Source organism: Anneissia japonica, unplaced genomic scaffold, assembly GCF_011630105.1.
Source record: "Anneissia japonica isolate Jap-2015-1 unplaced genomic scaffold, ASM1163010v1 scaffold169_len739621_cov184, whole genome shotgun sequence".
In the NCBI taxonomy this organism is placed as follows: domain Eukaryota; kingdom Metazoa; phylum Echinodermata; class Crinoidea; order Comatulida; family Comatulidae; genus Anneissia; species Anneissia japonica.
In genome coordinates this window covers 582,503-610,406 of record NW_022688869.1, presented here as the reverse complement: position 1 = coordinate 610,406, position 27,904 = coordinate 582,503, and the positions used below count along the sequence as shown (strand labels likewise).

Below are 27,904 nucleotides of genomic sequence, written 5' to 3'. Positions count from 1 at the left end.
TCTTACATTGCAGTTCGATGTAAACATATTTTTATAAACCTAATACATTGTTTTGTATTGATATGATAATGATATGATGATTTCATCTTAACAGGAATTAATCAAGTTCAACAGTTGAAACCAAACATGATTGCAACTTTAATCAGAGATGCATTACCATCTGATTGGTCGAAATCAGCCGAGGTTATGTGGTATCCAGGCCATCCTGATCACCCTCCACGATGCTGGCTCAAGAAATTCTGGAGCTTCTTACAAGAAGTTTCCAAAAATGATATTAGTAAATATGAGGGGATTACCCTGATCCCGACAAGATTTAGTGAAGACCAAACTGAGGTCAAATTAATTCAACTTGTCCGTAAGTCTAATATTGTAGTTATCGATGGCCATCAAGATGTTGAGACTAGACTGGTTGAGGCCATACTGCCTTCACTGCATTTGATTACAGTGAATCTTGAAAATGCAGAATTTGTAAAATTTTTTCGACAAGACATTTGGAAGACCTACTTACACAGTTTAGAACCTAATGATATCTTGCGGATTTTTGCCGAAGCTGGTACTGACGAAAGTCTTCAGAATGATGTAAAGAGCCTTCCTCCAGAAGATGTACAACTATTTCGAAGATTCTTGGGAAATATTCAAAGCCTGAAAGATGATAGACAACGAAATGTGTTACTTAGAATTCCTGTTTTCGAAGAAGCAACTCATGTCCTTGATTATAACTACAGCATCTTTCAGTCTGCGGTTGTCAACGATAAAGAGCTAAGAATAGTGAATAAAGAAGAACTTCCAGATTTTCCAACAGAAGAGATATTTCTTGACATATTGGATACAGATTCCAATAATTTAGCTTCTAAATTGGGCCTTCAAACATGCCCGCGAGAGGAGGTTCTGTGCCAAATGGTTCGATGTTTGTCAAATGAAGATGGCAATGTAACTTCACTAATTATCTGGATAATGGATAGGTGGGATGAATTTAAGCCATCGAGGAGGAAAATTATCATAGATACAATTAAAAAAGAACCATTTGTTCCTTTACCTGACGGGAGCCATAGAAGACCATCAGAATGTTTTGATCCGTCAGATGAACTTCTGGCACAGTTATTTAGCGAATGCTTGGATGTCTTTCCTACCTCACCATTTGGTATTAAATATCGAAGTATCCTACTTCAACTAGGATTGAAAACACGTTCTAAATTGACGAAACATGACGTACAACGATGTGCAGAAGATGTCACCTCAAATTCAAATGTTAAAAAAGGCAAAGCTTTATTGAAACTGTTGAATGAAAATTTAAATTTCCTTACTTACTCCACGCTTCTTGATTACCTTCTAAACAACCGATGGGTTCCTGTTGAGGATGAAATTGACCAGCAAATATATCCATCTGAATTGCCTCGATTCTACGGATGTGAGAGTCTATTGAAACCGAATGAGGCGACGTCTGTCTCCCTTGCACCCTTAGTAGGCTCAACTATGCCTCTTGTTTCAAATAAATACCCAAAATTATCTAATAGATTCAACTGGGAGGCACACCCTCAATCAGATAAGATATACAACCACCTACAGAATATAGTAGACTTTGTATCTTCTTGCCAGAAAAACATTGATAATAAATTAGATATACCTAGTCTTGAGAAAACACTTCATAGTGTGTACAAATTCATGCAAAATAACATGGAGGATTTTGCACAATTCAAAGAACGTGATGATAAATGGGTATGGACCGGAATGTGCTTTGTGGCGCCATCACAGATTTCCCTTAAGAAAACAAGACACAGCTTTGAACCATACTCTTTTGTACTTCAACCACGTTTCAGTAAGTACAAACATTTGTTTAGAGCTTTTGGAGCTATAGAGAAAGTTGATGAGAAGATGGATCCAATGCTGGAACTACTAGAGGAAATAAAGCAATTTCACGAAACACCTGGAAATACAGATGTCACATCTGAACGCATTGAACATGATAGAGATCTTGCGATATATGTCATCGAAGGCATTATAGACATTAACAAAGGAAAGGTGACTGATGAAATAAGAGATCGAATTTTCCTTCCTCTGCAAAACAGTGACTGCCTTCAGTTTGCCTCATGTAATGATGTGTGTTATCCCAATGAGGAATGGCTCGAGTTTGATGAGTTTGAAGACATTAAGCTCGTGCACGAGAAAGTTTCTCGTAAAATTTACCTTTGCCTAGATGTGATGCCTCTTGGTCAAAAGATCAGCGGGGCGATGTCTTTACTTGGATTTCAACAAGCTGGCCAAAAAGAGGATCTTACTCTGAAATTGAGAAATATCCTTGATAGTGGCTATACTGAGGATTCTATTGCTAATGAAATGATTCAAAATGCTGATGATGCTGGTGCCTCTGAGGTCAGATTTATGATTGACATGCGCAAAAATAACTCATTAAAAACAAGGCTACTAGATAAAGGAATGAAATCGTGGCAGGGTCCTGCACTGTGGGTGTATAATGATTCAACGTTTAGCGATGAAGACTTTGAGAACATCACTAAGATTGGTGGAAGAACGAAAGGAAGTAATCCAGAGCTGATTGGAAAATTTGGTTTAGGATTTAATTCAGTCTATCACATAACAGATGTTCCCAGCTTCTTGTCCCGTGGGCTGGTTGGCTTTCTCGACCCACACACTAATTTTCTCGATAGTCAACTACGAGATAAAAGGAATCCAGGTATCAGAATCGATTTGAATCAAAGTAAAACAACTCTAAAAAGATTCTGTAATCAATTCCAACCATTTCACGGAATTTTTGGGTGTAACCTATTCGATACTAAAAAAGTTCAGTTTGATGGAACATTATTTCGTTTGCCACTGCGAACTATGGCCATCAAAAGTCAGATAAGTGATAAGCATTTTGAAGAAGATGATGTTCTGCATTTAATGGAAAACGTTAATAAAAATGCTGAAAAACTACTGCTTTTTACACAACATGTGACAAAGGTATCAGTGTATTATCTTGGAAAACACAGCGAGCCGCAACATGCTGTACAACTGTTCTCTGCGACGAAAACTCCAAAAGAATACATAAAAGAGATCAATAATTCAATAAAGTATTTAGGCGACATGGACAAGTTTAAAATGCAGAACTGTATTTTGCTTGAATCGTCAAAGTTTCTATCAAGTGGTTTGGAGCTCAAAAATACTAGTCATTTCCCATCATCATTAACAAGATTAAGTGTTGAACATTGTCTGACAAAGGAGGGAGCTCTTTATTATCGCACTGATTTTGCAAAATGTACTTCAACACAATGGTTAGTCTTCTCTTGTATGGGCCAATCAAACTCTTTGGAATTATACAAATCTGATACATCAAGGTTTAAGATTCCTTGTGGTGGAATAGCACTACCACTTTTATCACAACCAATACAAGGAGAAGTTTTTTCTTTTCTGCCATTATCAATTCCAACCTCCGGCATACCATGTCATATTAATGGTAATTTTGAAGTATCTAATGACCGAAGGAATCTTTGGAGAAGGGGAACCATAACAGGTGTCAGAGACTTAAAATCAGATTGGAATGATGCTATTTTTGTAGACATAATCAATAGAAGCTATGTGAGTCTCTTATCACACAAACAAGCTCAATGTTGTCTAACAGCATTCTCTACATATGACCTTTGGCCTAATGAATCGCAGATTCCAGTGAAAAGTGAATATTTGCCTTTATTAAAAGCATTCTACAGAGCAATTGTATATGGAATTGATGATTCGGGAGATAAGCCATGTATTTTTCAGAAGCACGATAAATGGCTAAACATTGATGCAATTTTCATCTACAAACCATATACTCAAGCTGTTGCTGACGATGTAAAAGCTGTTTTACAGAGATTCATTTCACCTGGGAAGTATGTGGTAGATATTCCTGATAAAGTTATAAAGGGATTCGAACGAGCTGGTTGTGGTGATGCGATACACAAACGGATGTACACGGAAGAGCGTTTTTTTGAAGAAGTTTTCTTTCCCAACATCAACTACATGGAAAGCGAAACGCGTGATAAACTCACAATGCACGTAATTGATAATTACAAGCGACCATCATACAAAAATCTTCTTGAAAACACTGCATGTATTCCAACTGGCAGTGCATCTGAACCTCTGAAACGAGTTTCCGATCTTGTGCACCCATATGGCAAAGTTTCGGACTTATTTGAACCCGAAGAACTTCGCTTTCCAAATAAAAATTACCGATGTGATGAGACAAGGTTGGAAGTGCTGGTTAAGTTGGGAATGGTAAAGGATGATCTAAGTTTGTCAGAACTTTTAGAAAGAGCCAGAGTTCTCGAAGGATTTAAGTGTAAAAGAAAACGTAAAATGAATAAGATACAGTGCTTCATGAAATTTCTTGAAACAAAATCCGGATTGATCAATCAGAAGTTTATGAATGATATTCGATGCGTTAAAATATTACCAGTTTCAAAGAAACCTGTTAATTTTCCTGCAGATTTTCCATGGTACGGAGATGAATGTGATGATTTCTTATGCGCTGCAGAACTTCATCCTTTTGCATATTCTAATTTAGTATGCTTTGTGAAACCCGTCGTTAATGAACAAGTTTTTCGGTGGTGCAGAGATGCAGAAAATGTTAGTCGGATTTTTAACCTATCTAAACAAATGCGTTCACCATCGTGTTTAGAGGTCACACAACAACTTAGAAAACTTTCCGACATCTCTAACGATTATTTATTGGCTAATGAAGCGATGGTTTTAAAGATGTGTAATATTATTTATGCTGTGCTTGAACGAGAAGTTGATTGTAACAAAGAACTTAGTGACAAATTGCAGACAGATGATTGGGCATGGGTGTGGCACGGTGAAGGATTCACCTGCAAGAGTTCTGTTTGTATCAATAAAGGAACTGTCAATCTTAAACCGTATTTTTACTCAGTTCACCAAAGCTTACGTTGTTACAAACAACTATTCATACATTGCAATGTACCGCAGGAACAAAGTGAAAGATTAAGCGATCTTATAGGTATTCTTTATAAGATTAAAAATAAACATGACGGAGATATCTCACCTCTTGCTACAGACATTGAACGCGACCGTAATCTTGTAATAGAAATTCTGACCTTTATCAAAGGTCATTGTAATGAAGACATTATGAAAGAACGTGGTCAAGACATTCTTATTCCTATTGAATGTAAAGAAGAACTCCGCCTGGTGAGGCCTGAGGAGTGTTGCTTTTGTGATGATTGGTTTAAAAGTAGCTTAACTTCTGAACATGACGAAAACCTAGTACATCAAGACGTAACAAATTCAATTGCAGCATTCTTCGGAGTAACACCCTTGAGTAGAAAATTATCTCACAGTTATGAAATTGGAATAACACACTTTGGTCAAGAAGAAGCACTGACACAGAGGCTTCATAATGTTCTTGAAGACTATCAAGATGTAGATATTCCAAAAGAAATGATTCAGAATGCAGACGATGCAATGGCTACGGAAGTGAAGTTTCTAATTGATCTCAGTAAAAATTCAAGCACAAATGGTCTATTGGATATCGGAATGAGCCTATGTCACGGCCCTGCACTTTGTGTGTTTAATAACGCAATGTTTACAGAAGATGATTTTGAAAACATAACAAAATTAGGTGGACAAACTAAACGCCAAGAAAAAGAGAAAATTGGAAACTTTGGACTGGGTTTTAACTCGGTTTACCACTTGACAGATGTTCCCAGTTTTATAAGTAATGGTCGTCTAACAATTTTTGATCCTCATAGGTTCCATCTTGGTAATCAAATAAGATTTGGAGCTCCTGGGATTCAGATAAATTTCAACAATGATAAAAAAATTTTGGATAGGTTCCACAATCAATTCCGTCCATATGAAAATATATTTGGATGTGATCTTCGGGGGAATTCTTTTACAGGAACCCTTTTTCGGCTTCCTCTTCGAACGGACGAGCAAGTTCGGAAAGGCGGAAAGATAAGCAAAAATACATTCAGTAAAACAAAGATTAGAGATCTTATCAAAAGATTTCTTAAGCAGGCTGGGGAGATGCTGATATTTACTAAGCATGTACAAAAAATGAGCATTTACCGTCGGAGTAATTATGATGAACAACCAATATGCATCTGTAGCGTTATGAAAGAACCAATTACAGAAAGCAGAAATGGTAATACCAGCAAAATCAGAATAAATGTACAATATCCAAATGGTGGTTGCCAGTATTTTCAGTTAAAAGGTAAACAAGAAGATTGGATTATTCATACGGTTAATGGAACTAACGAATCTTCACAGATAGCAAAAAGCAGTGAGGGTGTAAAGCATGGACTAAGCACGTGTGGTGGATTGGCATACAAATATCACAGCACAGAGATGGTTTCCGGTTTAGTGTTTTGTTTTCTGCCTTTGTCTATTCCACCAAGTGGTCTCCCGATACACATAAATGCCAAATTTTCTGTAACATCAGATAGAAGAAGTCTTCGTAAAAAAGGATCTGGAGATGATACAACAATACATTCGGAATGGAATAATGCTCTTATGAAGGATGTGATTGCAAGAGCTTACATTACGTTGCTCTCTGAGCCTACACCAAGAACAATGGTATTTACTGATGTCTCAACTATTCGCAAAAAAGATGGTTTATTTTCACTGTGGCCAAGAACTGATCGTGTACACACAGATATTCTCCATGTTGTGCATAGTTTCTACAAAGCTGTTGTTCACGGAATTAACCATGAAGCTAAATCTAATCTTCCACAGATATTTAACGTTGACCAAAATTGGCTTACATTTGATGAGATTCATTTCTTTGATGCAGATTTGACAGATTGCCAAATTGTAACCGTTGTTACAGATATAATGGTAAGACAGGGGCTTGTTATTGTTGATTTACCTGACTACATCCTGAAAAGTTTCATTGACTCTCATTGCTTTGATGAAATCATGACAAGAACGGTTTCGTTTCAACAGTTCTTTGAAGTATACTTCTTTCCAAAAATATCAGAGTTTCCAGATGATGTTGTCAATGTTACACTTTTGTATTTACTGCAACATAATGATTTTGATTGGATAGATGACATGTTGAAATCCACTCCATGCATACCCTCAACACCTGATGGTGCTCGGAAAATTCCATCGGAATTAATCGATCACACTTGCCACCTAATAGCATCGATGTATCTTCCAAATGATGGTAAATTTGCACTTGGCAACGAATTCAGAACTCCCGAAATCCTTGTGAAGTTAAGGTCATTAGGAATGGCACACTTAAGTATTCCATTGGACCATGTTGTCGAAAGGTGCCAATCTGTTGAGCTTCTTCATCAAATATCTGACTCACACAAGTCGACGAAAATTTGTAGAGAAAGGGCTAATGCTATTCTAAAGTACATTGACTCGATTAAAACAGATGATAAAGGTGTCAAAAAAGGGCTACTAGAACTACACAACATCAAATTCATACCGACAGAAACTGAATCTCCTTTACATTACCCTGTGTTGTGGGCAAATACAAAGGATGTATTCTTGTCACCAAAGTGTGTTTACAGCTCTGAGTTAAAAGAATATGTTGGAGCAGTTGCTCCACTAGCCAGAGATCTGAAATGTACTTTGTCTACAAAAAGGCTAATAAAAATAAAAATCACTCCAGATCTGACGGATGTCATTAAACAACTGAAACAACTCATTTCTATTGATTGTATCGACATCACTAGGATTCATCATATGTATATGCTTCTTATAACAGAAATACAAAAACACATAAAAACCAAGAAAGTAGCTATAATCAAAGAATCGCTGCAGAATTTACCAGTTGTCTTGTGTTCTGGAAAGTTTGTTAAAATTGACCAAGTGTCTCTAACCTGCAATCGGGAATTTCAACCGTACCTCTACAAACTCCCCCCTGAATTGAAAACCTGTGTTGATTTTTTCAAAATTCTTGGCCTGGAAGAAAACTTTCACCCTTCTACCTTGTTGAATGTCAGTTATCTTCTTCAAAGTAAATATGAGGAAAAGGCTCTCAGTGACAAAGATATGCAAGTAGCAATTGACTTGGTTCTCACTCTGGCTGCATGCAAAGACTTTGATGATGAACGACAAATTTTGATTCCTGATAGTCAGATGCGTCTTAGGCCTGTTAGTGAACTAAGTTTTTGTCTTCATGACAGTTCAGATGATGACATAAAAGGTGAGACATTGTGCCATAATCTCATTCCCCATGAATTGGCAGATAAGCTAGGTGTAAAAGATATCCGGTTAAACATTTTATCAAAGAATAGACATAAACTTAAGTATGGCACAAAATTCGGCCAAGTACAAAAACTTACTAGTCGAATCAGCGAAATCTTAGAAGGATATCCATGTGATGATTCAATATTCAAAGAACTGTTACAAAATGCCGACGATGCCGGTGCAGATGAAATCAATTTCATATACGACCCGCGTCAACACCCTGATGAAAAAGTATTTTGTGAATCATGGAAACAAACACTTGGACCAGCATTATGTGTTTTCAACAACAAACCATTTACTGAAAGTGATCTGAAGGGAATCCAAGATCTTGGAATTGGCAGTAAATCAGCACATCCAGATAAGACAGGCCAGTATGGCATTGGGTTTAATTCTGTTTATCATCTTACTGACTGTCCAACATTCTTGTCCAATGATGACACGCTGTGTGTTTTCGACCCCCGCTGTGCATATATTGACGATGCAACTGCAGACGCGCCAGGTTCTCGATATGATATTAGTCAAGAGCTTAACAAATTGTTTAGTGATGCTCTTTCTTGCTTCCGTCTCGACTCTCTTCCAAACAGAGGATGCACAATGTTTAGATTTCCTTTGCGTACTACTAAAATGAGCTATCATGCTAAGGATCAAGATTCGGTCATGAGTCGAGAGTTATATGATGGGAAGAAACTGCCATATTTACTTGACACTTTTAAAAATAATGCATTTGATATGCTCTTGTATCTTAATAATCTGAAAAAGATTACCATTTCACATATTGATGAGATCAGTCACTGTATGGAAACTGAATATGTAGTAGAAGCAGAACTATCGGAGGAAGATGAAGAAAAGAGACGCAAATTTTACAAATATGTTAAAGAATGTGCAAATAAATCGAAATTAGAAGACATTAAGATAAAGGAGGTTACGTATGAAATGAAGATTTCTGATAGCAGAGGAAAAACTGAAGTGTGGTTGGTGAACCAACGCATAGGATCAAGTGAAAATATTCCATTAAAACTCTCATCGGCCTACAATGAAGGATATCTCAACCTTCTACCGCGTGGAGGCGTAGCAGCACGTCTATTGGGCTCACAGAAAATGTGCTGTGCCTATTGTTTTCTGCCTCTCCCAATTTTTCCAAAACTACCCGTAAGTGTGAACGGACATTTCAGTCTCGATTCGACTAGGCGAAACCTTTCCAACACCTCTCAAAATTCGGACTGGAATTTGTACATAATGAGCGAAGTAATTTCTTGTTCGTACTCACAACTACTTAGGCATTTGAGAGACAGAAAATTTGGACCTCTATCCGGATGTGAATCTCTAATTACATGCAAATCCTCTTGTCTGCATGACATGATGGAATTGTATTGGAATTACTTTCCAAATTTAAGCGATGTACATACTGAATGGAAGCATTTAGCCGAGCATGTGTTCTTGAATGTTATTCGTAATCAGATACCATTGTTTCCAGTAGTTCGACGCACCGATGACGTAATTGCCTATGATTTGGACGACTGTACTGATAATGAATACAGGTTAGAATGGCTTCCCGCTGCTGGAGCTGCAGGAAAAAAGGTGTACTTCGATACAGAAACAAGAACATCAACATTTCAAAGACAGCTTAGTGATAAAGAAAAGAAAAAGATACATTTGAAAGCTATTCTTCAACATATAGGTTTCACAATTACTAGTGCACCTAAACACATCTATGAAGATTTAACAACCGCAGGAAAAATGCTTTCAACATCTATTGAAAATGAGTTACAACCAAGTGAGGCTGTTAAATGTCAACTATATGAGATCGAGTTGGTTACACCTAATACTGTTGTATATTTTCTGAAAACTGGCTTTAACCCAGGGACATTACCGTGTAGCGTCTCCATGTCACGCCTTAAAAGTGAATCAAATTACTTTGCGCTACTTGAATATGTTGACAAAGACAAACTGTTAAAAGATGGAAAAATTCCATTAGATGGTTTGCCACTACTGCTTACACAAGACTCATGGCTACGGAAATTTAATTCAACAGACACATACTTTTGTTCACGCAAGTATGCATTATTGCCAAAATGTTGGCATGAGTTTGTGCATCAAAGTGCACAGTCTCATTTTTCTGAGACGTCAATGCAGATTAAGTGTTTAGGGATTAACCATCTTGTAGAAAGGCTGAACATGAATATAGGCTCACAATACAACATAAACTATAAGGTTACCTGGAATCCAAACAGTGACTCAATACCAAATAAAGCATGGCTTCAGAAACTTTGGGATTTCCTTAAAGAAGAATTTGATAAACGTTCACTTAATAAGCATCAGTATGACAACGGACATGCTCACATCAAATCACTAATGGGTAATTGGACTGTGTTCCCGGTAAAAGTTAAATCAGGTCCACACAAAGAGTGTCACTATCTGATACCATTTTCTTCTGCTGAATTAGTGATACATAGTAATATAGCAGATAGCTACATTAAGGAGGCATTAGCTAAGATGGAACTACCAGTTGTAGATGAGACGATATTTGGAAAGGAACGGTTTTCGTACATGGGGTCTGCTTCACAAAATAGTATCATTGATTTTATTAAACAGTTTATTGCCACTGCTAGCACACCTGCAAGATTACTGACAAGTCTGGTTTCTTTATTAGATGAAAACGATCAAGCTTTTGAGGTATTGGATAGCGAAAACAAGAAAAACATCCTGTTATTCTTTGTTCGCTTTATTGGATCATCATTGAACGAACAACATAGCGATGATTTAAGAAAACTGCCTTGCTACCTTTCGATTCATAAGACATACATTACTTTAAGTAATAAAAAGCAATATTTCGTTCTTCATGCTTATATTCCAAAAGTCGAAAGAGAAAAGTGGGTAGCTGATTCTAAAGCTGAGTTCATTAGCGACGATTCATCTTTGAATAAACTGCACGCACTTTTGGGTTTGACCAAATCGACGGAACTGGATGTCTACAGAGAATTTATACTACCTTCCTTTTGTAAATTCACTCATGAAGCCAGGGTAGAGCACTTGCAGCGAATTCAAACTCTTCTGTCATTACTGTGTGTCAAACAAAAGAGGGACAATTTGATTTCTAACATGGGCCTGAAGACCACACCTCTCATATCCCATAAAGACGGGCCTATCAAACGCATTGGTGAATTTTATGACAGTTCTATTCCATTATTTAGATGCATGCTAAAACCGGAAATGTTTCTACCTAAGCCTTTATGTGAATATCACTGGAAAGATTTCATGAAAGAACTTGGTTTGATAACAAAACCTACACCAATGAAGATACTTGAATTCGCACGGGCAATTGAACAAGGTATGGTCTTGAATGAACTTGATCCACAGACAGAAAAATCTAAAATGCTTATCAGACATATTTCAAACAGCGATGAATTGATGAAAAATACCAACTTAATAAGAGATCTCAGTGATATATCATTTTTGGCCCCACACCCATTGCATCATGACCTGGTGGCACTGCATGAACCTTATAAGTTATATTCAGATGGTAGACTTGGAATACCATACAAGGGTGCTTTAACTTCCTCAAATGAACACCTAGTTTGGACAAGCGCAAATTTGTTACCAGAATATGCCGTTCCTCATATATATGGAAAACGATTGCAATTTAATGACTTATTGCCGAATTTAAATGCAAACGTAACACCATCTGTTGATAATGTTCTAGTGCACATAAAAAATATATGCACTAATCTGAAAGATGAATATGGACAGTCAAAAAGATCATCAGGTGGAGTGAAGTCTGTTGAATGCCGGAAACTGTTAAATCGCGTTCTAGATAATATTTATAGGTTTTTGTGTGAAAAAAGAGAAGAAAGTGACAAGATTCAGAAAGAATTAAAGAACGAGCCTATTATGCTAGTTGATGAGGACCAACGTCTGAGTAAAGCTGAATTCACAGTGAAAACAATAAAAGCAGGACTTGTTCTGAAACCGTATATCTACCAGATACCAGAATGCTTTGTCCAATACATGGTGCTCTTCAGTCGCCTTGGTGCTCAGGAAAAACCTTCCATCTGGCAGTGCTGTGAACTTCTGACGATGATTCACGCAGATATTAAGGATGATTCTTTTCGTGATAATCCAAATTTGAAGCGTATGGTAAAATTTTCTGTTCGTAAGATCTTCAAATCCTACCTTGAAAAAGATTGGTTAAGTGGTAGAACTACCTTGTACTTGCCAAATCGAAGTTGCCAGCTTGTCAAGTCGAATAGTTTAAAGTACTACGATAAGCCAATGTTTGAGGTTAGACTGAAGGAAGAAAATACAAACATTCTGATAAATTTTAAAGAGATAGAATTGAAAAATGATGCTACAGTCTATATTCAGAAGATGCCAAGAGAACTTCAACCATGTAAATTCAGTAAATCAATTCAAGAGGCTATGAGTTTAATTCCAGATGAAAATAAATGTTGTTTTGCTAAGGAAGGTGCATGTAAACAGTTAAACATCATTCGACGTCAAATTCATTCTGCTGAGTTTCGTAATGGTATTTATCGCCTTATGAAACATGAAGCATATCAGAACGGTGTGGAACTTCCTGAAACTGTTCTTCCTAGTGTTCCAGAATTAACAAGAGATCATCTGTCAATCCAGTGTCTTAAACGACTAGAGACACACCTGGTTGAAGCAGATATAATAATTAAAGACAGTAAAATGGAAGAAGATTGTTTACTTGTAGATGCAGAAAAGACAATTTATATCAGACATCAGAGTTCAGGAGATTATGGCTTTCTAAAGTTAATGTTAGCAAATATAATTTCTAAACTTACTGGAGAGATTATAAACGATGTTATGACTATACAGATGATGATTTTCTGTAACTTAAAGCAAATTCAAACAAAATTAAGTAAGCATAATATTCGGGAGTTAGATGCATGTACGTCAGAAAGTATGTCTTTACCAGACTTAGGATCTCAATTACCAGATTATATAGTTGGATCTCTCGATAATGATCCATTTAATGAATTCACTCCTGGAGAATATGTAGTGTATGAACTCTGTGAAGCAGGCAATGAAGTATACGTATATGCAATGATTTTACGACGAATCAACGATAAGTATGAAATAAATTTTGGAAGAGATAACAACAAAGTAGTCAGTGCATTTGATCTTTATAAGTGGGTGCCCTCTAAATCTAATACAGATAGAAACCATGATGAAGAAATGGCTTTGCAGGCAATGGTGGATGTATCAGCTAATTCTAACAGTGAACAATCATCTAAAACGCATCCTAAGAGAGCATCTACACCACCAGTCAGTGAGAATCTTGAAGAAACCAAGGACAAAGTGTCAGACAATCTAGAAGAGATTTGGAAATTAGACACTGAGGAAAGAAAAAAAGCAGTCAAGCGATTGTACTTAAAATGGCATCCAGATAAAAATCCTGGTCGAGAAGAGTTTTGTAGTGAAGTTTTCAAGCATCTGAAAAATGAAATAGATCGTCTAGAAAAAGGACTTCCCAGGCAGCGGACAGGTGAAGAGCCAACAGGAAAATATTACAATTCAGAGGATGCCGATAGCTGGGAAGGATACTACAAAGAATGGAACCGAAGAGCTCGTAGGGATAAAAGGAGACGAGAGCATAGATATGACTATACATGGAGAGAAAATTTTCGTTCTGGGGCTAGTTTCAGTTGGACTGATACTGATTTCTCATTTACAAACCCGCCACCACCAAGATCTATGCCGGTCCAAGCAAAACTATGGCAAAAACAAGCCCGGGAGGACCTTCGTGCAGCAGATAACGATATTGATGGGTATCCTAGCTACGAATGGGTGGCCTATAAGTGTCTACGAGCAGTGGAGAAATCATTAAAAGCTGCTATACTGTCAAGTAAAGGTGTTTATGACAAAGACGATAACATTAGATTGTTGTCAATGACTGTATCTGATCTACCAGGATGTCCCGATGACATTCGTAAGCATGTGGATGAGCTTTGTGCCAATGGCAAGGACCAAAACAGAGCACAGTATCCAGGTCGCTTTGATGATGAAATACCACATGAACTTTTTGACAGAAATGGTGCCATTAAATGCATCTCTACAGCTAAAATAATTTTGGATATGATGGATGATGTAATTGCTTTCCAGTGAACTCTTAACATCAATAATTAACTGTCTGCTGATAAAAGCAATAACAATTTAATTCTTAGAAAATTTTAATTAGAGGAGGAAAGTGTACTTGCCGATAGTACAATTTATAAATGTATTTCCCATTGTATAAAATATACAAAATTCTCTTCACAATACCCGTTAAAATGAGTAGTATTTTCTGCACAAATGCAGGGCCGTGTCTAGATAATATAGGCCTAGCGGCTGCAAGCGGAGTACTGTCCTCATTTCATGTATGTTCTGAGGAATATAAACTTTATTTTCTGCAGTCAAAATTAAAAGTGATCATGAATTTTTCAATTTTAATCCATTGCTAGGCCAGTATTTGGGAATTAGGTTTTCGTAGTATTGAACGATCAAAGCTGTAATCCAATTGGCTCTTCCCATGACCCCAGTTTGTTGCCACCCCCACCCGCAATGGCAATCTTGTATATGGCCCTGCAAAAAAAACAAACATACATCAGTATGCACATAGTATAAGCCTACTCGTAATGGACTATTTTTTGGATAGACATTTCATTACAAATCTATGTTCGTAGTAGATACTAGATTTTTATGGAATACTGTATTTAGAAAACTAGGCTTATAGTAAGATGATTAGATAAAAAAGCAACATATTTTTATACATTATATTAATATAAGAGTTTCTTCTATCTATATTTTGTATCTCTAATGATTTATAGATCGTAAAGGTAGAATAAAGACAATAACCAATAACTTCTAGCGTCACTGCTGAATTGCGCATAGATGTGTTCCATGACTTTTAGTAGCCGTAACGTTCAGCAACCTCGCTGTTATAATTATGTAGGCCTACAATTGTTTTGTAGGCCTAAGCATATGATTAGTTTTACTAATTTAAGGAGAGGCATACAAGAAACAATATTATAATGCATGATTTGCATGAATTGGCACGTCCAACATGACTTTTCGCTTATAAAAATATATTGTCGTGGCGCTTTCCATGTACTTTCGCATGTTCCCTATCTCACTTATTCCCACGCAATTCAGTAGGGCCTGGTCTATCATCACAGGTTATCGTAAAAAAACATTTTTATAGAAATGCTCGTGTGCTATTTATTCATTTTAACACTATACCTTGCATTTACAACCCTGTTTTTCCGCGCACGGCGCTTATTTCAGAGCGGCGCTTAGCAAAAAAAAAATTAGATTTTGTGGCGCGTTGTTTTGAGAGCGGCGCTTAATCGAGCATTTAATGCATTCTGTACTTCCACTTGTGCTTAACGGGTATTTACTTAACGTAGCATGTTATCTTGAAGAACATACATAACGATTGATAAATGTCACTTAAACAGTTATTTACCATGCATTCGTTTTATGTTAATAGCGTGTGCAGACCTTTATTCTCTGGATTAGGCATTATTTTGATTAAGAAGATATATATCTATGCACTCTATTGTACTTAATTCATTTGGAAGTTGCAGTCTGCTGTTAAATTTCAAATATTTAGCTGTCAGTAGTGTTTACAGTACAGTACCATTTAATTTAATACTACAGTATAAAAATGCATTCTTATCTTAATTATTGATAAATGTAAATATATTATGCTTGCCAAAAAATTGGACTGGGTCAACATATAATATGGTAGTTTAAATTTTAGTTCCATTTGCTTTTAAATATCTGATAAAAGCAATACGTTTAGTGATCATTTTTGCTTTCAAATTAATTTAATTTTGAAAGATATTCTTATCTTAATGATTGATAAATAAATGTCTGATTAAAGCAATACGTTTGCTTTCACAATAATATCATAATAATGCATAATAAGACTTACCAATGATTTTTCTTTTTCACAAACTGTTTAATGTTGGTCATTTATGCACCATATTTTATATAGATTCTTTATACTACCCCCTCACCCAACAGCGTTGATAGTATGTTTGATTTGCACGTTCATACACTCCACTTATTTCGTTCACTGAAACAATTGTAAAACACGCTTCTGTATAGTTTAGGACTTAGGGTGAACTTCATGCTTAGAACATGGACGTAATAATAACTTTATAATAGGTCCATTCTTAGAAGTGCCATGGCTGTTTAAATCATAAACCTATAATAATAATAATAATAATAATAATAATAATAGATCCATATTTAAATGATTTATAAAATACCAATGGTATGATATTTGCTTTTAATTTAATTGTTCAATCTTTTGATGACTACTATTTTTTGGTATTTGCTGCTAATTTGTAATTAGCAGCAAACACGTCGTAATTCCAAAAATAGCGTTCTTCATTAACATTACACTTAAAGTAAGTTGTATGCAATGTTGATTTTTTAACTGGTTATATTTGTCCTAGCATATAGTAGTTTTAAATAGTAATCATGGATCGTTTGGTATTAAATTTATCTACACATTTGTTTTACGTTTACATTTTCTTTGCTATAAAATGAAAATTCAGTCAAAGTGATCAAATTAATTGATTATGTTTTGAAATATTTTAATGAATTATATGTAGTTGGTTGGATACAATGGACTGGTTTAATGTTTACGTTTTATTTGCAATAAAAATGTACTTCAATTTTTAAAAAGAAATTGTCAAATTGATCAAATTAATTATTCATGCAATCGTTCAATGCATTGTTTTTAACAATTATTATTGAATAACTTTGTCTGCTTATTAGGCCTAGCTTGTTTGATTTTTTCCGATGTTGTTTACATAATTCAATAATTGAATCTGTTAAGTCATGATGCCTCTGTGGTCTAATGATCTCGCTCGACTTGACAGTAAGAGGTCGCAGGTTCAAATCCTGTCAGACATTTTATTACAAAATTTATAAGACAGCATTCGTTGAGCGCTATGCTACATGATGTATCATGTACTTTATACGAAAGTATAAAATAATTAATGCATTAATAAGAAATAATGTACAATATTTAAGAAAATTTAATGAAATTAAATACTTAAAGTAACACAAAAAATAGCATAGTACTTAATGATACTGACCCTAGAAATAAAATCAATTTATTCAGTATTACGTACGGGCTAGGATGTTTGCAGTAGCGTATCAATGAGGCGTGGGTGCTGGAGGGGTGCATTATTAGGAGCCCATGATAGTAATGTGCATATTACAATTTTAATTTGTGAAAAATTTGGTTTTATGGGCCATACCTACTTATTTTTTTTTTTTTTTTGAAAAAGATGTTAAAAAAATGTTACCTGCTTGATTTCTTTTTGCTTTCGAAATTGGGGGTCGTGGGAGGTCGACTGGGGAGGCGAGTTTGTAAGGGCCAAAACGATTTTTTAGGGGAGGGGCGACGTCTCTCAGATACGTCACTGGACGTCTCATTATTATTTCAGCCATTCACAAATTGTTCTGGACTTAGGCGGCGAGTGAAACAGTTGGGGAAATTATAAATATTTTTAGAGGGGGGGGGTGCTTGCAAATTACTGAGGGCGCAGGGGAGTGTCTACGATTTCTGTTAAGAAATGTTTTTGCAAATGAAATGGTAAAATTATTACCTGAAGACATTGGGAATTCCCAGAAAAATTAAGCCAGCCCATTTTGTTCACATGATAGCATTCTGACGAATCATAAAAGAGCAGTCACACATTTTTAACGATACAATATTATAGTGTACAAATCGCGCATTCATGAATTCACTTATTTTATGCAAACGCCGACACTGTTTCAATATACTTCATTTTGAACAATGGAAGCGATTTTGTTTAGGCGTGATCCAACAGGTGAGTTTAAGCTTAATTAATGATTATTAAACTGAATAGGCCTATTGGCGCGTTCATGTTCATTGTATAAAGAAAGCAATACTGTACGTCCATTTGATAAATACAGTATATTGAAATCTGACAAGTATAGCCAGTGCCGGATTAAGCATCGTCTGGCCTCAAGGCACATTTTGGAAATGGCCCAAAAATGTTTATTGAATGGACCCCATGGTAATAATTACGAAATGTAAAAATCCACCCCAGCGACCGTGATTACAAAATTTTTCGTGTCGGAGAAAAGAGTTACTCTGCCACAACTCTAACAGTAGAATGTCTCCGAGTTTTCTGGCCTAATAATACCGGAAAATAGAGTGTAAATAATATTGCAGTCCAACTTTTGATGGCCCATCATTTTCGCCTGGCCCACAGGCTTGTGCCTTATTACTTGCCTAATGGTTAATCCGGCACTGCACTGAGTATAGCCATACCGTAAAATTGGAAATTCCCGAGATCTCGGGGAAATTCCCACGAAAATTACTGGTAAACGCCTTAATTTTCAGGTTACAGTATTGATTTCTTTCTTTATTTACTAATTTTTAACCAAAAAAAAAAATAACTTAATCTTAAAAAATAATAATAAAAAAAAGCCACAGTGGCGTAACGGCTGTGTGATGTCAGAGAGAGATTGGCGAATACAAGGGAAGGGGATACAACCTTACCTCCACTTCAAGACTTCTAGATACGCCACACGTAAGCGCCACGTTGTCATATCCTTGGCGCTTGTGTCGTGCCTAAAAAAATGAAGTGAAATGAAAACCTCACAAAAAGTTATCTACAGTATTGCCAGGTTATCATAAGGCATCACGTACGGAAAGTCGAGATATATGCATACATTCCGAGATCAATCAAAGTGGCAGTTAGATATGGGATTGCACTATTGACGCGTCTGTTGACTACTTTGGGGTAGTTGGAACTTTCGCATCTTTCTTAGATACTACTTTGATTGGGTAAATGAGGAATTAATTTTAAACTGTTAAGTAATCATTTTACAAATGTTATTTCTTCTGTCACTCAACTGGATATTCAAGCATAATAAGCGATTCATCGTAATTGATATAATCAGGGGCGGATCCAGAAATATCCAAAAGGGGGGGGGCCGGGAGGGGGGCCGAAAGTTGGGCCGATTGAGACAACACTGTCGTAGGGGGTCCGGGGCCCCCGCGAAATTTTTGTGTTCTAGACGCCCGAACATAACATTTGAGGCATTCTGGCCTATCATTTTTTTCTTTTTCTCTCTTTTTTTTCCTTTTTTTAACCTCCCAAAAGGGGATGGCCGGGGCCGGGCCGCCCCCCCCCCCTAAATCCGCCCCTGATAATCATTTGCTGAGATAATTTTACATGGCCTTTTTTTTTGCACATGCTGTATGGCCCTAGATTGATCAACAGTTAACCCTGAATGCCATACAGGGACGGCATATCCAAGTGAAGGTCTTACGTAACAACAATATTACATTGATACTAGGTCAGCATTATGGAGACAACTGCTACCTTTAGCTATTAATTCTTTTATATTTCTGCCCCATTTCAGATCGTCTTGAAACCAAACACCCAGAGGTTTAGTTACAATTACAACTTCTATGTCAGCATTATTCATCATAATTAGATCTTGATGATGAGTGTTGGGGGGGGGGGGGGGTGGAGGTGGTTCTGAAAACAAATTGATGGATGTGCATTTCGATGGATTTAATTTAATTTTTGTTGTTTTGGACTATTGAATTAAATCCTGAGCATCATTATGGATTGTTGGAAAAATTAAAATAATTTAAAGAAAATGCATAATTAATAGAAACTGAAGCTGAAAAATTACTATTATTATTATTATTATTATTATTATTAATAGAAATATGAATGAATAAGCAGAGGTGACGTCTGGATTTGCCGACGGGGTTAGGACGAGGCCCCTGACGGATGGACGATGTCCCCAACAAGACCGAGTCGGTTGTCGCTTAAAATGTTTAAAAAGTTTTGGGGTAAAGCCCCGAAAAATATGATAAAATGTTTCAAAGGATTTGATTTAAGAGTCTCTAATATTTTACAAATACATATAATTTTTCCCCATTGTGGTTTTTCTCCCTGTCGATCCCAAGACACGGCGTCTCCCCCTCCCACTAGCGCTATCCTATAAAGATTTAATTTAAATCTGACTTGATTAAATGGTACAGTATTCCTAATCTCAGATTAATTGGAATGTTTTGTGCACATTTTGTTTTTTAATTTTTGTTTTTTGTTTTTTTTTTACTTTTTGTTTTGTTTTTTAGTTTAAGCCACATTTTCAATCTTAATTCCTTGGTCCCAGTTTCTAATTTTAGACAGATTAAATAGGTTATAGTTCCTAATTCAAAGTAGATTAAAGCGGTGGTAGTTCACATAGATTAAAAGGTAAGTTGCGTTCCAAATATTGTTTTATGTAAAAAGTAAATGTGCAGTTTAATTGCCACAGTCCTCTGTTAACGTAATTTCCGTAAATGTTGGTCTACTTGAAAATATTTATTTCACGTCATGGAGTAAATAAATTACAGTAATTTAATGTCGACCATAATCATCAAAAAATCAGATCAGCAACAAGAATGTATGCAAGATAATTCCAGCAAAGGTTGTGACAAGCTTCAAGGGTCATGAACACGCAATTACCACATTTGTTGTCTACTGTCCCCCAGGGTGCGATTTTTTTTCCCGTACGAAACATTTACATGAAACTCCACTCGGGCTGTCTCGGCTATGAATCGACCCGAAAATCTCATTGCAGAAATCAGGAGGTCAAAAGGTCATCAACAGATAAACGTCTACAAAACAACTTCTGAGAGAACGTCGCTGTCTAATTTTTAAAACATTGTTACCATGTTAATACCAATGGGTCGTTTAAAATGACAATATTTGATTAAGCTGCACGAGTAATGAAAAGTGTTATTTCAACTTGAGTTACATACTATGACAATTATAATTTTTAAGTTAGGCCTGGGTTTTGCATAATTACCTAGGCCCACTAAGTACTAAAAACGCTTTCTGGGAAGCACAAAGAGTAAGGAAAAGCGCGTTTTTCTTCATGAAATGAAACAGGGTGACAGTTATTTTCAAATTAAGAGAAGAGCTGAGAATAGGCAGCTCTAAAATACTGGATGCCATAAGACCTGCCAAAATGGCAGAGCGTTTTGTGCTTGAGTACAAGCGCTGGGATACTCCCCTTGGAGCGATTTTTCCTGTACGAAACATTTACATTAAACGTTAGGAATTCCTCAACGAGGGGTCCAAGCTCCCCTACAAGGGTTCCAAGCTCCGACAAGGGGTCCACAACCCCCCCCCCCACATATGGTTGTATGTTGACTATGGTATTCTTTATTTAAAAAGGATAATTTGATAGAAAGCCATGCAATGTCCGGCTACTCACCACCTGTTGGAGGTACCCCACCCATGTCGGAGAAAACCTGACGCTACCACCGCATCCCATACGATCGCGATAATACAACACCTCGCATAGTAGCACTGCTTGCACTAGACAGTTTTTAATCCTATAATTCAACAGCTTAGTAATAAGCATGCCTGAAAATTGTATTTTCGGCGGTCGAAATCAGGGGTGGTGCCAGGATTCCCGACGGGGGTGACCGAGGTCCCTGACGGGAGAGCCGGTTCCCCCGCCAAGGTGTCAGATTTCCCCGACGAAAGCAAAGTGGGCGTGGTCGAGCTTCGATTGAAAGGTCCCAAGGTGGTCCTGGGGGGGGGGGAGGCGAAGCCCCAAAAATTCCAACAATTTAGGAGTTTCAAAGGCTTATTTAATCGATTTTAGAGTGTACTAATATATAAAAAATACATACCGACGAATTGTGCTTTTTCTCCCCGACGGGGGGAGGGCAGCTCTCCCCGACGGGGAAGGGGATGGCCCCGCCGGCCGCGAAGCCACTCCTGGTCGAAATTACAATTTCCCCGACAACCTTGCTGAAAATTCCCCGACAGGTGGTAGAAGCGGGGGGTCCAGAGGTTCCAGACGGTGTCCTTTTCCCCTTGGACTCCTGCTAGCGCCGCCCCTGCATTGGGCCGTCTCGGGTTGACTCGAATTCGATACGATACCAAGTTAAAATTACGAGGAACAAGAGCAGGCCCTTCTCAAATCGAGACGCTCGAGTATTATAGTACTATTATGGTTCTTTCTATACGATCTACTTTACGGCTATTTTACCGATTTATGGGATTACCGTACTCGCGCGATCGAATAAGCGCCTCGTTTGAATAAGTGCCCCTCTTATTTCAATATATGCCCTTTTGACTGAGTGTATTTCGCTCCTTTAGCACGCCTTCATCTGAGGTTTGCAAGAATAATCCTACTAATCTCAATTGGCATTGGCAACTACTAACTTCGTCTGCTGTTTGTCTAAATAGGCCTACCCACAGCATTCTTGTCATGAGCCATACTCTAGACAACTGCACCAGAACCATTCGCTTTTTTTTTTTCGATTTCCAATGTCTTATATAATCTCTCTTTTTTTTTATTCAAAAAGCGCTCCTTTAATTTTCCCGTTTTCTAAGCACGCCTTAATTTTTATCTCTTTCTTCCCCTCAATTTCCACTCTAAATAATATGCGCCCCGTTTAAATACCGCCCCTCAAAAAGTGCAAGAAAAAATATTTTAAGCTCATATGTTATTAAGTGTGGTACTCAAGGCTTACTTAATCGATTTTAGAGTCTCAATATGTACAAAATACATATAGGCCTAATTTGTCTTAAGTTGGAGGTATGTTCTGGTCCCGACCCCTTAACGTCACTATTTTAAAGATTATATTCATAAGACTTCTACGAATGGATACCTTGTTCAAAGCAAGAACTCAAATTGTCTTTAACCAGTGCCGCTCATATATTTTATTCGTGTGGTAAATTTTTAACATATCTATTGAGTCGAATCTACTACTGTGCCCTGCAACCTTCTTAACCGCCATCCACACTTGCTTCGCATTCTCTTGTTGCTTACGTTCATTTTTAACGATAATTTGCCATCAGTTGTTGTATTGATTCTTTCTCACAGTGTCATCATTGCTGATTGCTGAAAATGTTTTTTCTAAAATCATAAGTTAACAAGAAACAATAGGCCAATTGCAAGTGGTGGCGGCCTATAAACTATTTCATTACAGTTTTCATGTGCCAACAAAATATTAGTTGCGCACGCATCATTGAGTTGCGTTCTACTTGCACCAGCCCAGACGAAAATCGATCTTATATTCACATGGGATGGTAAGCCCCTCTCCCACCTAGGTTTATTTCACCTAAGAGTCGTACGATTTCTACGAGTTAAAACTCGTGATCTTTGGAAAGGACCTATACGAGCTTATTACGTGTTAGCTACAAGTGAGGTACGACTTTATGGAGTTGGTTACGAGTTATGTACGAATTATGCCGAGCAGAGCACCGAGTTAACTACGAGATTATTACGAGCGTAACAAGTTTGTACCTAATTAGATACGAGTTAGGTACGAGTCAACTCGGTGCGCTCGTACTTACTCGTACTCGTTTTTGGGTGTTCGCATCAAACTCGTAGATGACAAAACCGCTGACTAGTATCCAGAGTAGTGTACGAGCTAGGTAGGAGTACCCAGAGTACTCTACGAGCTACCTACGAGTTCTTCGAGTTTACTACGAGTTATCTACTCGTGGCGATAATTTTGAACATGTTCAAAATTAGCGCCACGAGTTCAGAGCTGCTACGAGTAGGTAAGAGTCCTCCCCGAGCTTTCCGAATCGTCCTACGAGTTTTTGCCGAGTTAGCAACTCGGCATTCTCTTGTAACTCGTATGCTGAAAAAACCCCTAGTGGGAGAGGGGCTTTAGGAAGTGCATATGACGTGAATTTCTGAGACTATGGTTTGACGACAAACAATTTATTATTTATGAAATAAAATATTGCATGAAAATAATTTTGAATTTTTTTAAATTAAAAAAACAATTTAATTTTTTCCATGTATATCTGCTTTATAGATGCTGGTGATTTTGAGATAAATTTGTGAGATAGATTGAGTAAAGACCGCAAATTGCAACAATGTCCGCTGCTGATGATGACGGTAAGGATAGAATTTTTTAAATGTTTATTTAGCCAGCTATAGCCTCAAATTTACCTATATTTACGGATGAAATTGGAGTGCGCCCTCTTTATACCAACTGGTATTAAATACGACAGGAGACAGCGTAAATCTTTCAGTCATCTTGCAAGCACGATTCTTTGGAGAGATTATTTTTTGATACCTTGTGAAATAATTTTTTAAGGTCAGAGGAGTGCAAAAAAGTGTTTTCCTGTTTAGGAACAATATTTTGCTAATTTTAAGTATCTAGTCGGAAGAGAAAATATAATATATTCCATATATCAATTGTCAATTTTTTTATAATATAAATTATTATTATTATTATTATTATTGCCGTACTATTATTATTATTATTATTATTATTATTAGATTTCATTGGAGAAGAGGGCGTAATAAAAATAAATAAAACGGTTTTTTTATTTTTTTTATTTCCATTTTTCGCGATGGAGGGTGCTCTAACTAGAAAAGAATAGTACAGTCCTGTAATTGTATTTGAAATCGCCATTTTTGGTGGTTGGAGTGTTCGCTAAACAAGGTATAGCGAACTTACTACTAAAATACAGGTACTGTAAGTAATTTAATCGTAACTACTGTGGAGTTCGAGAGAGCACTATTCGCATTGCTTGTGTCTTTGGGCACTGCACTTTACTGACGTTCGCCCCTCTCCATCCAGGAGTATATTGATACCTGGTATGATGGTATTGCATTGAATGTATTGGTCGTGCACATTCAAGCAGAAATGACCAGGAATTCTTCCCATCGAACCATCTCATACGGAGCGCCGTCATTGGCGGGTCCCAGTTGGTGTGGCTGTAATAATGTAGATTGCTTCTTGAGGGTGGGGTGGGGGAGGGTGTCCAAAGAAATGCAAATGAGATGCACATATTTTGCATGTAATCAGTTTTTGGTTAGTGATGTGTCTAAGCGGAGGTTTGACACTTTGTCAAGCCAGTTTATCTGTGACCAAACGTAAATAATTATTGAATTTTAATATTATCGTCATTATAATTATTCATTATATTCAATAACACATTACCATGAGTATATTTGCCATTGATACCAAAATAAATAATTATTTACTTTGTCAGATGATTTCTGTTTCGGACAAAAGGAGCCGCCGTTGGTAGACTATGTAAAACAAATTCTTCGAAATTACACGGAGGGTCAATTACTAAAGGTAAGATTCTGTACTTACCTAGGCATAAAATTGAAATTCTAAATTATGTGGGTATTTATTTAATATTGAAGATCTTTGACGTCATAATCGTCATCACATTTACCATCACCACCACACCACTTTAAATTATATGATATGTGTTTCAGTATTCGGGTTATTTTTTATGCATCACTACTTCTCAAAATTAACGACATGATGCCGTTTGACATCCTGTATGTATTATTGCTTGTGTTTGGGGCGTTGTGTTCTGTGTTAGCTAAGGATTGTCAGGTGGAGTAAGTGTCTGGCTTAATAGTAAATGCTTAGTGTTTTTCCTAACAGGAGCTGACACAGAATGCAGATGATGCTTGCGCCACCACAGTACGATTTTTGTACGATGGCCGGCAGCACGGCACAAATAACCTGTATTGTGGTGAAGGGATTGGTGATTTGTCACCATACCAAGGACCAGCTTTATGCGCATACAATGATGCAACATTCATGAAAAAGGATTGGACAAGCATACAGAATTTGTCAAGATCTGAAAAGAAGGATGATCCAACTAAAGTGGGTCGCTTTGGGATGGGATTTGTGTCTGTGTATCACATGACAGGTAAGCTTCAATGACCTACAAATTTCTACTCCCAAAATTTAATGAAACATGCAACCCAGTTTCAAAATTGTACATTATAGCAATTTGACTGATGATACCAGTGCATTTAGAATATTCTTTTGTAATTAATTAAAAAAAAAAATATCATGGTTGCCATATTATCTTCATCTATAGATATGCCTAGCATTGTAAGCGGAAACTACCTTGCATTTATGGATCCTAGCGAGACATTGTTCATTTACAATGGAAAAGTTCAGCGAGGACGAAAACTAGACATCCACAAAAGGGCAAGTGTTTTTAAGGATCCTAAATTCTCTGACCAGTTTAAACCATACAAGAACTTATTTAAAGATCAACTAGGCCTGATCGAAGGGCAGTTTTTTACTGGAGCGATGTTTCGATTCCCTCTCCGAAGAAAACGTTCAGTTGTCTCAGAGAATGTGATAAATGGTGACGATGTGAAAAGGCTCTTTGATTTATTTGTCGATGATGCAAAAATTCTACTATTGTTCTTGAAAACTATACGTAGTATAACGGTCGGAGAAATTCTCACCGACAAAGAAGTTCCTTTATTTTCTGCTAGCATTTCTGGTAGAACTACAGACATAGTTCAGAAATCAAGGGAAGACATAGTGACAGCAATTAAGAGGAGTAAACAGCTACAAGGCAATGAATACACATCTTTTTCGACAATATTTCCAATGCATGTTGAAGTTGTAGAAAATTGTTCAACGCCTGCTGAATACAAATGGATGATTAGCATCTATTTGGGAGGATCGGATATTACATCCGAATTACTTACATTGGCAAAAGAACATGATCGATTGCCATTGGTAGGAGTAGCTATGCGGACATTTAGTGCAAAAAATTGCGTTGGGGCATCATCACTGCTTGAAGGTAGGACTTGTTGCTTTCTACCACTTCCACCATCCGAAAACAATAGCGGGTTACCTGTACACGTAAATGCCGATTTTGGTGTTAGTGATGACCGACGCACAATCAAATGGCCAGTTGAAGATCGTAATGATAAAATGTCAAAATGGAACAAGCTTCTCCTTCAGCAACTTTTCCCAAAAGCGTACACTCGACTTATACTTCATGCAATAAAGCAGTACAGTACGAGAGAGGTTTCTGTCGATTGCATCTACCAGACATGGCCTGATGTGGACAAAGTGAAATTCCCATGGAAGGAGCTAATGTGTCCTGAATTGTTCAATGTTCTGCTAAAAGAAGATGTGTTCTTCAGTGAAATTGAAGGTGGTAAGTGGTTAAATATAAACACAGCCATATTTGATCTCCCTGAGGACACTCAAAAGAGAACGGAAGAATTTATCGTGAGACTACTATTAGAGTGCAACGTACCCATTGTCTCTACCAGAAATCATCCACACGTCATGAAGGCTATTCAGACACATAGTGATTACACGATTCAGTGGATCACCCCTAGTCTAGTTCGAAGCACCCTACGAAATGTCCCCCTAGGCAATCTAGACCGCAGTAAGAAGATCACTTTATTGGAATACTTACTAGACGATGAGAATAACTTTGCTGATCTTTACAATTTCGAACTTCTGCCCCTTGCTGATGGATCTTTTTGTAGATTCGCATCTGGAATGGTCACCAATCCCATTTTCTTCTCAGCATCCCACGAGTGTTCAATGGAGTTATTACCAGGCCTACGTCACAGATTTCTTAATGAGGAAATAGAAACCTCGCTAAGGATGAAGATAATCACTGGAAGCAAAAAGACAGGTGAGATTTAACATTTACTGCAGCATACAGGTGCGGATTTAAGGGGGGGGGGTGTGTGTGGGTGTGTATGTGTGCATGTATGCATGTGTATGTATATATATATATATATATTATATACCACCAGAGTGTATCTGGTGGTATTTGAATCTGTTCAACCATGAAGCCTCCGTGGTCTAGTGGTTATGACACTCGCCTTGACAGCGAGAGGTCGCAGGTTCGAGTCCCGCCAGAGGCAT

The 27,904-nt window shown here is 37.1% G+C and overlaps 2 protein-coding genes across 3 annotated transcripts in view; both read left to right on the top strand.

Moving 5' to 3' along the window:
* The window catches only part of LOC117123963 (sacsin-like), a 34,799-nt gene extending 17,797 nt beyond the window's left edge, over positions 1 to 17,002 (top strand). For both annotated transcript variants that reach the window (XM_033270066.1, XM_033270074.1), the window contains exon 6: positions 95 to 17,002. In XM_033270066.1, coding sequence (XP_033125957.1) covers positions 95 to 14,322 — 14,228 coding nt within the window. In that variant the 3' untranslated portion in view covers positions 14,323 to 17,002. The remainder of the gene's footprint in view (positions 1 to 94) is intronic.
* Positions 17,003 to 17,863: 861 nt separating this feature from the next.
* LOC117124011 (sacsin-like) lies at positions 17,864 to 27,679 on the top strand. The gene is made up of 5 exons (XM_033270132.1): positions 17,864 to 18,050; positions 24,047 to 24,129; positions 25,236 to 25,324; positions 25,646 to 25,916; positions 26,091 to 27,679. The coding sequence occupies exons 2-5, from the start codon at positions 24,108 to 24,110 to the stop codon at positions 27,677 to 27,679; spliced, it is 1,971 nt and encodes a 656-aa protein (XP_033126023.1). The 5' UTR covers positions 17,864 to 18,050; positions 24,047 to 24,107.
* Positions 27,680 to 27,904: the final 225 nt, after the last annotated feature.